The 14,621-nt window shown below is 28.8% G+C and overlaps 1 protein-coding gene across 1 annotated transcript in view; it reads right to left on the bottom strand.

Moving 5' to 3' along the window:
• The window catches only part of LOC105622199 (general transcription factor 3C polypeptide 5), a 51,659-nt gene that overhangs the window by 13,113 nt on the left and 23,925 nt on the right, over positions 1 to 14,621 (bottom strand). The window contains 2 exon segments of the mRNA XM_012203629.1: positions 7,163 to 7,371; positions 7,476 to 8,051. Coding sequence (XP_012059019.1) covers positions 7,163 to 7,371; positions 7,476 to 8,051 — 785 coding nt within the window.

The raw sequence follows: 14,621 nt of genomic DNA, 5'->3' as shown, positions 1-14,621 counted from the left end.
GTGTGTGTGTGTAGTATATATATATATATATATATATATATATATATATATATATGAAAATCGATTAGTTCGAGCGTTAAATTATTTGGCATTGGCTATATGGCTAGATATTGCTAACATAAGCTATTAAACAATTTAATCATTGTCACACAGAGAAACATTGAATTATTGCTAAAAAGGTTTTAAGATATCTCTGTGATACTGTTAATTATGGTTTGTATTTCAGACATTCCCAAGACCCTATCGTGGGATATATCGACGCTGACTGGGGTAGTTGTCATTATGACAGGAGATTGTATACTGGTTACGCATTCCTGATGTGGTGCAGCTGTTAGTTGGCGATTACAGAAGCAGCGCACTGTGGCTTCATCTTCAACCGAGACAGAATACATAACGTTCTCAGAAACTGTGAAGGAGGCAATCTAGTTCAAGGCCGTCATGACAGAAATCGGATTGAAGAAGTTAGCAGATATAAATATCCGATACGATAATCGTGGAGCCATTAGTTTAGCAGAAAATCCGATCTTGTATACGCGTATATAAAGCATATTGATATGTGACAAGCCATTAGAGAGAATAAATTGTGTTTGAAACACGTTCCTACTGCGGATATGGCAGCAGATATTTTGACTAAAATTCTACCAAAACTTAAACATTACAAATGTATTGAATTCTTAGGACTGAAAGTATGTTCAATACGTATGTAATATTTTTTATTATTTTCGCTCGGATTGAGAAAGGCGTGTTGAGTTTAAAGTAATCTTTTATTCAATCCGCGCATTATAGTTTTAAGATTGTACTGACAGATTGCGTTCCATCACGTAGTCTGACTAAGTTCATTCCAACGGCATCTCTCTTTATACTCTATGTTCTTCTTTATCCGCCTTTTTGTTCGATATCATTCGATCCATAGAACCATTAAATGTAAATTCCTTTCGCAAGTATAATTAAATTACTGTTTGTCAATCAAAAACGGCTTGCTTCATTATTTAAACCCAACACTATATAAAACCGAAATAAATTTTCATAAATATTTTCATAATGGTGAGCATTAATGTGCTCATTAGGTTGAATACAACTGCAGTCGGAAAACGTCCTTAAATAGAAGTTAGCACCCATATAAAAAAATACATCTCTTAGATTTTTGTGTTTAACAATATTTCAAGGAGAATCAAAACCGGAGAGTGAAACGTCCCTTGTCAGTATGGTTTTAACTTTTCAATTCATTTTTTTTTTTCAGTCGGTCAATCAACTACAAACGATACATCGATCATATACTGAAACATCTTTTTAATCACCTATTTAATTATATTTCAATGCGTTTGATTACATTTTAATGCGTTTTTTTTAATTATATAATTTATTATTCTGAAGAGAATTCAAAGCTAGAGTCAAAACATGTTAATGTAAATATTGGGAGTAAAATTAGTTCGGTCCGTTTCTCTAAGAACAGTAAATCAGCCCTGCGCTTTCGATATTATCACTACGTTTTTTTTTCTCTTAAAATTAATAATTTTTCAATCGTCTATTAATACTATTGGGAGTACAAATTAGTTCGGTTCGTTTCCCTAAAGATGGCTCCAGCTGTTGTAAATGGTTCATAGTGACAGCTGATTTTGGTAGTTCAGAGAGGTTAAACATCTGCTAATAATATTCAGTTTATATCGCTTTAAGTTTCATACAAAAACCTTGATTTTTACTGTGTTTGAAATATCGAATTTTGTGTTAGCAGCATTTGCGGCAGATTTTGATTTTCTGCTTTAATTGGAAGAAAAGTGCGGCTGAAGCCCATCGAATGCTTGTCGAAGTTTATGTGACACTGCTCCAACTAATAAATCATGCAGGGAATGGTTTCGATGTTTCAAGGATGGAGATTTCAACGTTGAAGACAAGCCTCGCTCTAGACAGCCAAAAAAATTGGAAGACAAAGAATTAGAGGCATTACTCGAAGATCAGAGTCAAACGCAAGAGGAGCTTGCAGAATCATTGGGGGTAACTCAACAAGTCATTTCTGTACAATTGAGAGCCATGGGAATGATTCAAAAACAAGGAAATTGGGTGCCTTATGAACTGAAACCGAGAGATGTTGAAAGGCGATTTTTCACTTGTGAACAGCTGATTCAAAGACAATAGAGAAAAGGTTTTTTGCATCGGATTGTGACTGGGGATGAGAAGTGGATATTCTATGATAACCTCAAGAAGAAAAATACTACGCTAAGCCCGGTCAATCATTGCCATCGATCTCAACATCAACATCACAACCGAACATTCATGGTTCGAAGATCATGCTCTGTATCTGGTGAGACCAAAAAGGGTCTTGTTTACTATGCTAAAATCTGGCGATTCCATTACGGGCGATCGGTATCGGCTACAATTGATTCATTTGAGCCGTGCATTGCGAGAAAAACGGTCGGAATACGAGCAAAGACATGATAAAGTTATTTTTCTTCATGACAACGCTCGGCTTCATGTCGCTAAAAAAATATTTGGAAATGCTCAAAGGGATATTTTACCGCACCCGCCGTATTCTCCGAATGCTTGCTTCTTCTGATTACTGGTTGTTCTGAAGGATTTGGCAAGTCACCGGTCCACTTTTTTCGCAGAAATCGAAAATTAGCTCCAAAATTGGATCGCCTCCAAAGACGAGTCATTTTTTTGAGATGGAATTCGAAAATTGCCTGAGAGATAGGAAAAAATAATAGGTAGCGATGGATAGTACTTTATTGATCTGTTCATTCATTTTGTTTCGAAATAAATGCATTTTTGAACGGATTAATTTATAAATAATCTCCCAATAATTGTAAATTAACAATTGTAAATAATTTATTTTATATTTAAATTATATACTATTATATTAACTGCATGAATAATTTTTTAGCGCATATATCCGCGCTTGACTCTTATTATATGCCTATATATTTTCATGCTTCTAATTTTTGAAAAAAATGTTTCAAATAAAAATTGTAGAGTTTGAAGAAGATCATTAGATGAACTATTTATATTTTCAATCTATTTTGGGCCCAATAAGAGTTCAAGTTAATTTGTTTTTTAATCTAAATAACTCTTTAATGGCCCTCTTCAAATTCTACAACTTGAAAATTTTTTTCCAAACTGTATTATGAGATATTTTGTGTCAAAGTTAAAATAATCAAATATCAAATCAGGTACAGAATCTACAGGATCCTAGAATTTGACTATCTGAAATATTTATTTCAAACGTAATCTTTCGACTGATAGCGTTAGTTTTTTTTATATCGCTTTTGCAATTAGGAACGTTCTCTTGTGAACACAGTATTGAATAGGAATATTCCTTTTTCGATCAAAATGAATATAAAAATACTGTTCTATTTATAAAGAAAGAATTACAAATGTTCATGAACAAAAACGAATTTATGTCCTCAGATATCATTCATTTCAATTTATTTCAATCCACCTCCGGGCTCTAAAGCATGAACTCGAACAAATTAAAATGAATTGCAATTTTTAATTCATTTTAATTCATTTTCGTTTACTGGGAAAATATTTGATTGTTATTGTTCATATATCTATAAATATTTATTGTTTTTATTTTTTAACCTTTCGTTGATATACTGTGAATCATTCACAAAATTATTTTAACTTTCTGAAATTCAATTTTCTTTTATTTTGTAGAACAAAAATACAATGTTTATAAAAAATAAAAAATTTTAAATATTAATCAGGCTTTCGAGATTGAAAAATATAATCAAATATATCGGGCTAAGAGCTTAACACAGCGCGGAAATTGTTGCGCAAATTTCAATATAATTGATTAATAACATCTACATAAAAATATCATCTACATATAAATATAAATATACAATAGTTGTCTGTACCATTTTATTTGACGTTTCGATTTTCTTCAAACCATCATCAGCGAATCCATAAATATTATCGTGGATGTTTTGACAATGTTGAAATTCAAATCTTTGTAAGACTGAGGATGAGTGTTTCTCTATTTTCTGGTTGAAAATAATCGTTTGTCTTTTCGTTAAAAAGAAGTATGTCAACGAACTTTAAAATGCGCGGCAAAATGATTTTTCGGTTTTGAAATGCAAACTGTACTAAACTACCGCAGTAATATCACGAGTTAACTTGACTAGCAATTTAATAATTTAATTTTTTCGCATCTGAATGATCTTAATAATGCTGAGTGACATATTAAAATCTAAAGGGCTACATACGTATAAAACAAATTGTATAAAACAAATTCACACAGAATCATAAGCACTTTAAGGCATTGATTTCTATATGTTTAATTTAATCAACACAAGAATAAAAAATTAAGATTCTTTCAAACCAAAACACAATAAATATACAAAATCAAGGCAATAGGAATTTGCGCTATAATTCGTGTGCTGACAGTTGATACAAATATATAAATATAAAAGATGTTAGATCAAATAATAAAATTAATAATACATTAAAAATACATTAACTAATAAAACGAAGAACAAGAAGTACGCTTCAGCTAACTTTTAGCTTTCTTCAGCATTGTAAAAAACCATTCTAATCATAGATGAATTCCTGCAGTTCGGCTTGTATTGGACTTACTTTATGTTTAACGATCGGTACTATAAGCGGAATTTCGGGACACTTATGAGTTCACCCTTGATTTGTAGCTGCTGATTTGGTTATGCAGAACCTTGAGATAGAGGTGCTAAGCACTTTTGATTTTGACATCTCATTTTTTTCGTTATGCTGATGACTTAGTTATGGTCTTTCTCAGAAACTGATGAAGTATTGACTAAATTTAATCCGTTTCATCCGAGAATTCAATTTACAATGAAAATTGGTGGCCAAAAAATTAATTTTTTAAATACAACGATTATAGCCGATAACGGTGATATTAAGTTTGACATATAGAGGAGACCGGAGCATAAGTCACAAAAATTCAAACTGTTAAAAATGCATATAAATATAAAAATTTGTATATCATTTTTTTTAATAACTAAAGCATAATGCATATTTTAAAATTTAATAAATATTTTAGTAAATATTTATTAGTTTTTAAGAAAAAATAAAAACATATTTTTAAAGAAATAACTCATACTCGGGATATCATAAGTCACACATAAAATAGAATTATGCAAGAAATAACGGTGATGAAAGTTTAAAAATATTTTCAATTAACTTATACATTCTTCTTAGTCACTAATAAAATATAATTACAACTAATAATTATTAAATAATAAAATAAAAAGTTATAAGAAAAGTTATAAGAAAACAAATGAGAACTAATCATTAATATAAGATAAAAAATTTATTACAATAAAATAAAATTAATTGCTTAGAAGTATAAACTATTCTTTTAGTATATATATTTTCTGTCATTTCATCATAAATAATTAATGTATAACCCCAATTATACATTTAATAGAAAACTATAAAAAAAGAAATGTTAGATTATTACTTGTAGTAAGTTGGGAAAAGATGCAAATAAACTTGCATCTTATTTTCATATATGTATCTTCTATTACAAAACAATATTAAAACAATATTAAAACAATATTAAAACATTTTTATACGATTAAAAAATTATTATTGTACCACGAAAACCATAATGATCGATACTTTTTGATACGGTAGAATTTAATCACTGCCATCTAGATAAAAAATATATGGACAATGAACAGTCATACTGTACCAGTATTAATTTAACCTTTTTAGGTTATATTAAATAATCGATGATTCATAGTGCCCCGGTTTCCTCTACCATAAACAAACGTTCTCTGATAGATATCTTAATTTTAATTCTCAGCATTCCCTCTCATAAAAAAAGAGGCATGATTATTGGTCTAATTGACAGGTTCTTTTTACTCTCGCATCCAGAATTTCATAAAAAGAATCTTGAACATGTAATTAAAATTTTATTGAATAATGATTACTCTTTATACTTTATATTCAATACTATGTTTAAAAGTATAAAACAATTTGTCAATAAAAAGCTAATTAGTCAGAAGTAATTTCACAGACAAAATTAAAAAAAGAAAAATGTTATGTTATTCTAATAAAATGATAAATGTTATTCTGTTCATAGAGTTGGAAAAATTTAGTCAACGGTGTTGTCTCGAAATTGTCTTTTTTCAGTCTAAACAAATTGTCTTGTTTTGTCAAATTGTCAAAGATTCTCTTCCCATAAATCTTATTCTCAAAATGTAGTATAATATATAAAATATTGTAATAATTGTGACGCTACTTATATTGGATAAACTGATAAATGGCTAAAGACTAGAATTTCTAAATATAAGAAGAAACATAAAAAGAAATAGTATACACTAACTCTGTCATCGATGATGAATCATCAATTACAATTTGGACATGATTTTAAATGAAACGAAGTTTTGAAGTTTTTGATGTAGAGACAAACTATAGGAAGCATTTAATTTCTGAAACGATGAATATCAAACGATAAAAAAAATAACATCAATTTGAATACGGACGCGAAATTAACCTACCACTGTTATTTGGATTCATAATATTGTTTATGTATATGACATTGTATTTGCCAAATTGAAACTTGATCATATATGTAAGATTTTTACCATTAGTTCACATGTAATTGTAAGATTCAGAGTCTCTCTGGTCCTATCGTTTTTAATAACCTCGTCATGTTACGTTGGAGGATTTTATATTTCATTTAGATGAATTTTTTAAATGACCTCTATCGACACTTCTCGGGTTAGTCGTTGCAATTTATCATCCAGCTTGTGTGAATTTTTTTGGGAGAGCTCCTTTTGCCCGACAATTGCATAAGGAAGTTAGTGGACAATCCACGTTATACCATCATCTATGACTAAAATAGTTTTTTACAACACTAAAAAAGATTAGAAGTTAACCGAAACGTCTCTTTCTTCGTTTTATTAGTTGACAATATATTATTAATTTTATTATTTGATTTATCTTCTATATTTATATATTTATATCAGCGCACGAATTACAGTGCAGATTCTTATTGCCTTAATTTTGTATGTTTTTAAACATTTATTATGTTTTGTTTAATCAGTCATTCGAGCTTGAAGATAAAATATTTTTAGTTCCAATTATTCAATTACATAATTTATTGGAATATTTTTTGTCTAAACTTATATTATTTTCCTTCCTTCATAACGTATTTTTTTTATAAAGAAAACTAGTAACAAACCTGATAAAACATTTGCCGGGAAGGAGGTACCATACCTTCTCGGTATATATACACATTCTCATATAAATGCCGCTCTTTCTTCAAATTTTGTTCCTGATTCAACGTAGCAGTAAGTACTGCAGGTTTCTGTTTAGAAACAGGTGCTGATTTATATGGTAATGTGTAATTTGAATAATTTCTTTTACATCTGACAGTTGAACCTAATCCATCTATAAATCACATGAGAGTTAATTTAATAGAATCTTATATTAAATTAAATAAAGTATATTTTAAAATTTAGATATATCTTTGATAATAAAAAATAATAACTTACGCATAGCTTTTAATCTATAATCCAATGTCTGATATTTTCTCGCATTAATATCCTTTCTTGGATCATAGCCTAATTTTATCCACATAATTCTCCATGGTCCAGTCATAAAATAATATGCTACTGATGGTAATAATATCTTCAGTTGTTCGGATGTAAATCGTGTTTTATACATAATGGCATTTTTTGACCAGATTGGACGCTCTTCGAACAGTTGACGTACTTGCTCCAAGTGTGTGTTTTGAAGAAACTTCACTTTCATAGCTGTTTCAATGCCTTTTGGTGCTGCGGTAGGTATTTCAGATGTAGAAAAGTACACGTAACTGGGAAAGCCTGCTTTAGATTTTTTGTTTGTACCAATTACATTGTCTGAGTTTGAATCTGTTTCAGTTTTTGGTATATACTGTTGGACAGTATCCATTCTGCTGAAAATAGCTGGTGGAAGAAAATATGGTACATCATTCTTCAACCAAGAATAAAGAGGAATGCCCGTTGGATAAATTAAACTATATATGCATTCCAATTTTTTTGGATTTAATCTGTTCTGTGTCATTGGAACATATTGAAAATCACATAAATCTAAAAAAGAAAAGATATTAATATCTTTAATATTCATGTATATGAGAAAAATTAATATAAAGATAATATTTTGTATAATTTATATAATACGCACGCATGCACACACAGATAATTAATTTTAATTTTAATAGATAAATATTTTGAAAAATATAGAAGATACAGAAAAATGTTTTAGACAAAAATAGAACGATTTTAAAGGAGATATATATTTTAGCCACGTTTTTTTTAAGTAAAGGCGTCAAAAAGATACGAAGATCACTTAATTTTTTTTAAATGGAATTATATTTGTTTTTTATTTAATGATTCCTCTAATTATTTTACATATAAAAGCATTAAAGTAAAGATACAAAAAAAAATCAATAGTTTATGAGATATTGTATACTTTATTTTGGCATATATTGAATATCTCGTCAATATTAAATATCTCGTAAATCATTGATTTTTCGATAATTGAACCTTAATACTTTTATGAACAGAATAATGAAATGAATCAATTGTAAAAAAAACACATAATCGTTTATTTACAAAAGTATTTTGTTTACATATTTTTTTTAACAAATATGTTTTTTTAACACCAATTGATTTATCTTCTTATTCTATTCTTAAAAATATTAAGGAATAATTATCAAAAAATTCATAGTTTACGAGAAATTAAATATTTTTGTCAATATGAATAAGACAGAATAAGGTATAACTTACTCTGTAAACTACTGATTTTTTTATTTATCTACCTTAATATTTTTATAATGCAAAATAATTAGAGGAATTGTATTAAGTTAAAAGATTATATTGTATAATTCTATTTAATGAAATAGAGTAATGACCTTCGTATCTTTTTGATCCCTTCATTCTAGAAAAAAAAATAATCAAATACGACTCCCTTGAAATCGTTCTTATTTTCTGAAACGTTTTTCTATATCTTTCACATTTTTCGAATATTTATCTGTCATAATATTAAAATGAATCACCTCGCGTATACAGAGTATGTTCCTTATATAACATACTTTGTTATTTCATAAACTAAAAGAGGTAAACTTAAAAAAATATATCAAATTAAATTGTTTTAACTAACTCTATTGTAAGCACAGTAATCACTTAGAAAAATTATCTGTGTTAAAGACTGGAGAGATATGTATAATTTTTGAACGATAAAATAAATATTTTCATATAATAAAAGTTGTAGTGTCTGTTCTAATGAATACAACAATATATGTATAATATAATAAAATTACAAATTATACAAGTTATTTTGATTTAAGATTTTACGTAGACTATTACTTTTTCAGTTTTGGTTAGGTTAGGTTACGATATAGCCAACTTCGAAACTGAAAAAATAATAATCCCTGCAAAACCTTAAATTGAAATATTTTATACAATTTTATATATTTATAAAATAATTTTGTTTCGTTTGTTTCGTTATATCATATATTACATATTGTATTTGTTAAAAGAGACGGTATAACTTGTTTATTTATTGATTATATCAAAATATTTTTTTATGTGTAAAAATTATGCATATCTCTGTTCTGTAATATGGATAATTTATCTAACAAATAAATCTATTTTTCACTTGCCGAATTTAATGAAACTTAGTACATTTGTAGAGCAGCCAAAAATAATAGACACGTATTTTTTTTATATCAGCAATGGTTTGAGAATGAAAATTACTATTACAGTAATAAGTGCGACCACCTAATTTCTTGCATTTTACTCTATTAAAGCTACTGCTAAATTTTAGAGGTGATAAGAGGCTATCATGTTTCTTGAAAGCAAAACCAGTATAAAAAATGTAAAATTCAAAATGGCACACTTAATGTGGCGACTTGCTGAAAGAGAAACAATCTTATCTCGCTCTTTGCCGAACCCAGGAATAACTGAGGTCTATTATTCTTTTTTTGCTTTTGTTCTTTATTTTTTTAATATTTCTTTGTTTCTATGTTTTTTTATATTTTTATAATTTTTATAATATTTGTAATTTTGTAGCGCGATTTTTCATTTTTATTCTATGTATTCTTTACAAAAAGGATATTGAAAAATTCTTGTATGTATAAAGATTTTGTTTTACACCAAGCGCATTTTATTACTATTACATTATCACATATCAAAGCATAGAAACTTTCACAATTTTTGAAACAGTGATCTACAGGATTATCAAAATGAAGTGGCTTCTTTTCTAAATATTCACTTTTGTACGAATATTTAAATAAATTTATAAAACGAGAAGAAAATAATTAATTATGTATAAGCGATTGAAGTTTAATAACATTGTTTCTTAAGTGTAAGTTCATGTAATTATACAAAATAACTGTTTGAAAATGTTTAATGAAATTTTTCTAAATTCTGAAGCTGAATACATCGAAAGATTGAATCATCCCAGTTGTTCCTGCAGGAATTAAAAAAATTTTAATATTTTTTGATAATTTATCCATTGCCTCAAATATTTTCAAATTTTGACTACTCTATGAATCTAAAATACTATCGTTACAATTAGGAAGATAAACATTTGTAAATCATATTTTTACAAGATTTGTCGATGTTTTACCTGAATTTGAAGGTAATATAACATTACCACATTTAAAAAGATTTGCTTCTACTCGAGATCCAATTCCATATTTTTCTTGTATATAATAATTAACAGCAGTGACAAAAGAGAATCACTGATATGATGGGTTGTATAACTATGTATCATAGAATTTGTTGATCAATATAAAAAAATATAGAAACAAAAAAAATAAAGAACAAAAGCCAAAAAAAAGACGAAATGGGAATAGACTTCGTCAGTTATTCCTGAGTTCGGCAAAGCGCGAGATAAGATTGTCTCTCTTTCAGCAGGTCGCCATATTGAGTGTGCCATTTTGACTTTTTTTTACACTGAATTTGTTTTCAGGAAACGTGAAAGTCTCTTATCATCTATAAAATTTAAAATTTAATAGCTCTAATAGAGAAAGCTAAAATGCAAGAAATTAGATGCTCACTATAAGCGTAAGGATAATTTTCACCCTCAAACCTGCACCATTGCTACTATAAAAAAACATTTCTATTCTATTATTTTTGTCTCTGCTCTACAAATGTAGCTTCATTAAGCTTCATTAAATTTGGCGAATGACGAAAAAGCTTGTAAGTGATCACCATGCTTACAATAGAATAATTTAATATGATATCCCAGATAGAAAAATTTCGCTAAAATTTCAGTGAAATTTTAGAGAAATAAAATTAATTAATCTTGTTATTGCTAAAATAAATATTATTGATTATTATCATATTCTAGAGCACATATGATAAAATTGTAAAAAAATGTTTCCCCCTGAATTCGGGAATTAATTTTATGGCTCTTAAAGGATCACCCATTATAATGCATATCTTGCGTTGATGCAATGGGAAGATGAGAATTGTTTCTAATCGATAAATATCCATAATGTTAATGAACGTATAATTGTAACATCTGATCAAAAATGTTGTAAGAAAGATGAACATATTGTTATAAATGCATATATATGATATTAAAAATCCTATTTTTAATATCTTACAATAATTTTTATATGTAAATGTAAAATTTTTCACAAAAGTTATTAATGTATTAATTTAAAAAATTAATAAAATGATAATATATGATGCGCAATTAAATAAAACAATTATAATCAAAATTATAAAGGGCTACGAACAAAAAGCTATTACTTGCTAATATTTAATCAATTTAATTTGATCACTTATGAAATCATTTTCAATATTGAATAAACAAATTAATACAAAAAAATAAAATTAAAAAAAGAAGTAATAATAAGACGATTTAATAAGATTATTAAAGATTAGCAAATAAAATTTGTTCGTAGCCTTTTACATTTTAGTTGTAATTGTTTTATTAAATTGAGCATCATATATTATCATTTTATCAATTCATGCGGGCGAGAATAATCCGTCTTATTACTTCTTTTTCAATTTTACTTTTTTATATTAATTTGTTTATTTAACATTGAAAATGACCTCCGCCTTACAGAACTCTGCCTGGGATAGATTAGAAAGTAGTCGTCACGGCCGGTTCCAAGCCTGGAGAAAGAAGGAGGGTTAGCATGTTGGGCTAGCAACTCGCTGTAAAACAATGTACATTCATAGTTCTGCTAATACAGTTTCAAAACAAGGATGGATCGAAGAAATAAAGACACGACAAGGAAGAGGAAAAAACGAATATGGAAAATGAATATATTTAGAATCAGATAATGTCATCATGGAGGACATCATGGAGGAATAAAGACCAAGAGATCAATAGACCAAGAGATCATAGAACTCACTAAACACAGAATAGACATCTGCAAAATCTCGAAAACGAAGAAAAAAGACAATGTTAGATACAAGAAATATATCCTGTTTTACAGCAGAAAAGACAAGAATCAAAGGGCGCAGGAAGGGGTAGAGATACTCATACACGAAAGGCTTAAAAATCACATAGATTAAATGAACTACTATTAACAACAATTTAATACATTTAGTGTTAAAATTCCAAACAATGAGAATACTAAGTACTAAGTATCTACGCACTCGACATATCTAAATTGAAGGAAATCAGAGAAGATTTTACGACAAACTCCAGGATATTCTAAATGGCATATCGAAAAACGACAGGATATTTGTGATCAGACTTTAATGCAAGAATAGATAACACATCTCTGTCGGGCATAATGCAAAAGTTTAATAAAAAGGAGATAAATGATAACGGTCTTCTGATTTCGACATGCGTCGTTTAAAATGCATGTTTTAAATGAGCTTCGAATTAACAATATCTTTTTTGAATATAAAGTGTAACACAATACACCTTCACGACACTACTTAATCGAACACTACTTAATCGAAAATGACAAATGTCGAACTAGATGATTTCGACGTTGAATCGACATCGGTTTAATGTCAATTTCATTGTCATTTCTCACTAGAGGCCAGAAGTCGGCCATCGATTACATAGTAACCAATAGAAGAATTCACCCATAGATCCTAAATGTCTGGATTCTAAAATCACCTAATGTAAGAACAGGTCACGCATTGCTACTTTGCAAATGTCATCTCATAGAGAAACTCCATAAAAAGAAAGAATAATGCTATATAACAAATTTGAATATAGTCACTAATAGACGAAAGCACTCGCACATTATACCTGAATAGATTAGCAGGAAAAATATGCGCTAACTAAATAGTATGAGAGGATAATGTGAACCAGACGAAGTGGGAAAACATAAAATCTAACATAACTGACAGTGCAACGGAGGCACTAGAGAGTAGAAAGTAAACGTAAATGAGAAGGGGAATAAAAAACCCTGGTTTACAGAGCAGATCAAGACATTGGAAAAGAAAAGAGCATAGTCTATAGGAGCAACCCAACCCAAGAGGAATAAGATACAGGTGACCAGAAACAGAACAATAAATGCCATAATAGAAATAAAAAGGTTACTAGGAGAACATCTCATGTGAAAAGAAACATAATCTGTATGGCGCACAAAGGAAGATCTGTTGAAGAAAAGAAAGAAGCCCATCAACGAAGAAGTTCAAATTAATTTTATAACCTCGGAAATCTATAATAGATAAACTTCAAATCTTTATCAAAGCACAGAGGGGAATGGAGAAAACCGAGAATAAAGGAATAGGACCAAGAGATGGAATATGTAACATTTGAGGAGATACACAGCACAATTAGAAAGTTAATCTTCTAGGGACCGGCATGTTTTTGATCGACTTTTTTACTTTTTTACTTTAAAACTTTTTTGTCAATGTCATGGGATTGAGTGGCAAAAAAGGTGATGCCACTGTTGAATTCCTAAAGGGCTACCGATCCGAATAAAAATGACATCTCTTATTTTTTGTTTTTTAACTAAATATCATTAGATACTGTTAGAATAATTATCTATCATTGTAGAGTAAAAATTTCACAAATAACGTATGTAAAAACATTTTTTAGTGCAGTAAATTATGTTCATGCAATAAAATAAACTTCTTTATATAATCTCGTGCATGATGGTTGTCGAGAAAGTATGCGCCGGCATACTCATGGTGCGCACCCTGCTCTCCAAAATATATGCGGACATCATAAATGTGGTGCAAACATCATAAACCCCAAAAAATTAACTAAAATGATTCAAAGTCCCTAAAGGGATCTTCGATCCTCTAAAGGTTAAAGAACCGAAAAGCCTAGGACTAAATTACTAATGAACTAATCAAATATGCAGAAACTTAACTCGAGAAGAAACTAAGCTCTTTCTTAAAATAATAAAGGATGAACAAATCCCGGATGAGTAGAGGACAAGCACAACCATCTTTATCTCTAAGAAAAGAGACAAAAAAGATCCAAGAATAATCGAGACATGAAGCTGCTAAGCACCATACAAAAAATATTAACCAAAATAATATCAAAAAAAATCAGTAGAAATCAGTGAAGAACAACAGGAATTCCAACAAAACTAGTCAACCATAGACGTCACTTTTATACGACAATTGGTTGAGAAATCTTTGAAATATGATAAGCCCTTAAACTTCTATGCCTTAAACAAGCATTTGATAGAATTAAACTTCAAGAGTACAAAAAATATT

This window comes from Atta cephalotes, assembly GCF_000143395.1.
Source record: "Atta cephalotes unplaced genomic scaffold scaffold00002, whole genome shotgun sequence".
In the NCBI taxonomy this organism is placed as follows: Eukaryota; Metazoa; Arthropoda; class Insecta; order Hymenoptera; family Formicidae; genus Atta; species Atta cephalotes.
Note: the sequence above shows the minus strand (reverse complement) of the source record. Positions and strands in the feature narration are given on the sequence as shown.